We start from the raw sequence: 4,934 nt of genomic DNA on the forward strand, positions 1-4,934 counted from the left end.
CTTGATCAGTTAGCCTCTTCTCCAATTGCTTCTTTCTCCACATTTTAGTGTCATATTTTGATTTCAAAGGGGGTGAAAAACCATAGCTAAACTACTCTTTGGCACCTTCACGATCCGCTGATGGTGTAACCTTCTTCGACAAAGGAATGTTATTAGGCTCTCAAATGAATCTGGGTTTGGAGAGGTAAATGGAGTTAGGCAGTGACACATAATACAACCCATAATAAGTAATTAAACTTGGCTTCAGGTTCTTACCAAAATAAAAATAAATAAATAAATATAGTTATAAAGTACCTTAAAAAATAGAAATTAATATGTTTTTACAATTTCAATTCTAAGTTTTAAAAATTTAAAATTTTTATTGTTTATAATTTAGAAAAACCAAATATATATAAATTAGGTTGGAGCATTTTTAAATTTTCAAAATATAGAAAATTATAATGCGGACCTAATAAAGTTGAGGAAAGTTAAATATTTAATACGTAAATATTAGTTTTGAAAACTTTGTTTATATCAAATATTTATTAAGAATTTAATGATTGAATATCGCTATTATATATTTTCAAATATTAATATTTGGAAGATAAGATAAATATAATTTGAAAAATTATTTTTAAATTGAAAGGATATATATTTTAAATAAATAAAATAATTATTATATAAAAAAAAAATTAAATATTTTAAAGTAAATAAATAATAATTATTAAAAATATTACTTTAATAATAATTATTAAAATATTACTTTAATAGTCAATTTGAAATCTTATCTATATTTATTTTAATATGGTTAAGCATTTCAAAATGATTATTACCTCAAATTTAAGAGCTCTTGTTGAGCTAAAGTTCCTTTCTTGTGCAAAGGTCGAGAAGACAATGAGGCAAGTGCTAAGTGGTGCAAAATTAGATGACAAATATTAATAGATTGTTATGAATATAGAGTGGGCATTTGCAAATAGGTAGATAAGAGTGAAAAATGAAATAATTTTTTTATATAATAAATTAAATCTATTTTTAATTTTTTAAACATAATATTAAAATTATGTTTTCATTTGAAATAAGTATTTAAAAATATACATAATAGATTTATTTTTATAAAAAAATAAATTTATAATATTAAAAATTAAAAATTATTAAAAATTAAGAAAATATATTCACACATATATTAATTCATCAAATTATTTTAACTTTGAAATAAAGTTAAAAATAGTATGAATTTATATATTAATCAAATTGTATTTATATGTTCAATTAATCAAATTATATTTGTAGTAACTTAAAAATGAAATATTAAAATAATTAACTACAAAATATAAAAGGTAGATTCTCTATATTATTTTTACTCAAACGGTCTACAATATATATGTGAGATTTGTATGTATGCCTAAGAGTTTTTAAAATATATTTTCAAATAAGATATATCATTTCAAAGGATAGAAATTAGATATTTTAATTAAAATCAATAGTACAAATATAATTTTAATGTATTACATAATATTTATATAATATAAAACTAAGCAAAATATCTAATACAAATGTATAAATAACTTACATTATAATGACCACTTTCAACTATTATTTTAGTTAAATTCAAGACATCTCTAAATTGAAAGATTGACTTATAATTAAGAGTCCAATAATAAAATACTAAAAGAAAATGCAGAGCAAAAATAATTATATTACCATATTTTCATCCCAAAAAATAATAATTGGATTTTGCTATTAATATTTTTCCAAACAATTGGATATATAGATGTGGTGACCTACAATCAAATTTATTGCTCACAACAATCTCTCATATGCTTGAGAGTGATCAATAGATAATAATTAAGATATTTCATTCTTCTAATTTTTAAAGAAATAAACTTTGGTTTGATAAAATCATTTTAAAAACCAAAAGGAAATGAGAGATACATGGTGCCCAATAGGTGCACTATATAGAAATAGTTGTTTGATCCTGTACAAGCACAACCACGAGCACCTAATAGCAAATATTGGGCATCGCTTCCATTCCTTGAAAAACACCAAATCGTTGCTTGCCATGAAAATGAGTAAAAATGATATAACACCACCTTCTAATTTTATGATTTTCTATTTGAGAACACACAAGTAAATCCCCACAAAATTAATGAGGACCAATCATAAAACAAAAATTATATACTATTTTACTTTTTAAAATCGAACCTTAAGAACTTTGGAATATGGCATTAGTATTTTTTTGGATAAATAAATTAATAGGGGTTCAAAGGGGAACATTAGTTCCCTGCCTTATATATATCAAGAAGGGACTAATAATGGATGCAAATAGAAATGGATACTAAATACATACATTAATGGAAATGTGACGTAAAGCATAAAGGTATAGTTACTATGGGCGCAACCACTCTAACTCAGTGGTTCGAGTGTGCCAATTTAGCCGACCTATTCAATGTATCTCATAAACACAATCCAAGTGCTTGACACTATAAGGGAGTAATTTGTTCAAGTTTTTCCTTAATTAGTTTATTGTTTCATCATGTCTTTTTAAATAAATTTTGGTATAGTTGATGTGCTCTAATAAGGATTATCGGGCTCACATTTTTGCTACTAGTTTAACACATTTACTAGGAATCAATTGAGTTGGATATGTTTCCCTTATCAAATATTTTCTTGTAAGTTGTTTACACATCGCACATGAGCCAGTTAATTCATAGTCCCACAAACATTCTAGATTTTTACTTTTGGTGGCTCGTCATCATCAGATATGGTTCTCATTTTTAATTTTTTATTTACACTAGTAGAGAGAGATTTATGTTTAACAATTTGTGGAAAGTGGTTTTTACCATTTATTAGTAGGATGTCTAATAGCTCGGTGTGAGAAAGGTAGAGTCCGATATAATTCACTTAAAAAGACACACTTGCCTAAGTTACATATGAGATAAACCTACAATATTTTATGATAAAATGATAATTTATAACCTTGAAAAAAAGATAGAAGAAGAAAACAAGGTTGTAGATATCATTATAGGTAATAGAGGAAGATATGCAATAGTGACCATAGCTAACTTCACGCATTCAGTTAACATACCAAACCATGTTGAAATTTTTTTTTTTTTTAATTGTCATCATATGCGGCTTAACTATGTAAAGGTAATGTTTTAGCTTCTCACTAATACTAATGCACTTTACAAAGACATTATGCATAAAAGTGTTAAAAAGTGGTCCAAACAAAGTGTTCACCAATAATTGACTCCTATTTCACCAACAATTACTCATTCAATCACCAATAGTAATTTACCAAATGTTCAGTACCACTACTAATTCATAGATCTCCTATAGCGATCCCATACACAGATCACCAATTAATTCAATAGTATGTTATATGTTTCCCCAGAGTTCATAAATGCATGCACAGAATGAAACCCAATATCATAAATTGTGGAGAATCAGATCGACGCTACTCCACGCCGTAAGCAAATTAACACCGACGGAGGTGCCCACTCCCATTAACAACAAACTCAGAGTAGCGAAAACAATTGTTGGCCTAGTGCTCATTAACCACCACTGCATACTTCCGGTTGCTTGAGAAATAGTGGAATAATACTCAGAGCTCATGTTTTTCTCCCACTCCATCCATTTCTCATGAGAAGGGGAATTAAAGCTTTCCTGCAACTTTTGTTCGTACACTCGCCGTCTGAGAACAGAAATATTTGCGTCTACCATGCTGGGCCCTTCATGAAAACAGTCATCAAAATCTTCATATCTTGCTTTGATGGCCATGTTAGACTTTTTCTTCAAATTCACTCCTTTCTTTTGGGTTTTCAAGCTGAACGAGCCCGAAGGAGTGGACTTGACAACAGATGCAGCTCTCATATAAACCTCCATAGCTATTCAAATATATATGACGTGTTCTTCGCCCAAGGAAACAAGAAATGAAAATGGAGATAACAGCAGATTTGGAGAAAGAGGGAAGAAGAAAAGAGAAGGTGCGTTGAAGGTTGTGTGCGTGATCATCTTGTATTTAAAGGAAAATGCCTCTTTGAACAGTATAATATAAAACGGCCGTCCATAACGATGCTAATGTCGTTACTGCAAAACCGATGTGCGATGAAAAAAAATATTCTCAGAATGACTTCACAATTTCCGCGTGTTTTCTATTAAATGAATTTATTCAAGCTTCTTATCCTCACCCTTCGCCTGTTTTTTTCCTTTCCGCGTTTTCCATTAACGAAGTCATCAACGTATATATCTTTAATTTAGTATGGTCAAATTTCTATGCGGTTTAGAATAATAAACAAGAAAACAAAGAAGGAGAAGGTTGTCTGCCATTCCATGCTGTCGGTCATATGAATCAGGAATGGGTGGCGACAAGCATTTTTATTTTTCTAAGTCCACCTAGTAATAGTCAATTGAATAGAACAAGTATTTTAAGCTTATATTTGATTTGGGTAGGATGCTCTATTACCTGCCCCTATGATGTGATGTTTAATCTCTTTCAGTCACGTATAACGTCATTGCCGCTCCTCGTAACATGCAATGTTTTTTAAATTCAAAATGAGGACAGAAAATATAATAAAAACAATTAGACTAGAATATACAAATAAACCAGAAAATTAACAAAGATCTTACACATAAATAATTATAGTGGCTTCGTGCACACATGTACACACAATTATGTTCAGCTAGAAGACAAGATGAAGGGAATGTGAAGGGTAGGCGACCATTGGGCTTCACATTTCCAACAATCTCCCCCTTGAAGTCCAACCAACATAGTCACACATTGAATCCCCTGTTTTCCACCTCTAAACTCACAATAGAACTATGTCAGTCAAAGACCTTAGAATCACCAAACCTTGTTCAAAGACACTACAAATTACTCTTTTGCCAAAATAAGCCCGAGTCAAAAAAGTCATCTCCTAACAATATATTCATAACATTCACATTCATTAAACTGTATT

General features: G+C 29.2%; 1 protein-coding gene across 1 annotated transcript; it reads right to left on the reverse strand.

The window, feature by feature from the left end:
• Positions 1 to 3,405: 3,405 nt before the first annotated feature.
• Positions 3,406 to 3,861, reverse strand: LOC149571239 (uncharacterized). Its single transcript, XM_089815682.1, has one exon. The coding sequence runs from the start codon at positions 3,859 to 3,861 to the stop codon at positions 3,406 to 3,408; it is 456 nt and encodes a 151-aa protein (XP_089671808.1).
• Positions 3,862 to 4,934: the final 1,073 nt, after the last annotated feature.

The sequence above is a fragment of the Cupressus sempervirens genome, chromosome 2, assembly GCF_028749045.1.
Source record: "Cupressus sempervirens isolate cs-2001-9-10 chromosome 2, ASM2874904v1, whole genome shotgun sequence".
Classification (NCBI taxonomy): Eukaryota; Viridiplantae; Streptophyta; class Pinopsida; order Cupressales; family Cupressaceae; genus Cupressus; species Cupressus sempervirens.

Coding starts and splice junctions, on each gene's coding strand:
- LOC149571239 (XM_089815682.1), bottom strand. CDS start 3,861: ATGGAGGTTTATATGAGAGCTGCATCTGTTGTCAAGTCCACTCCTTCG.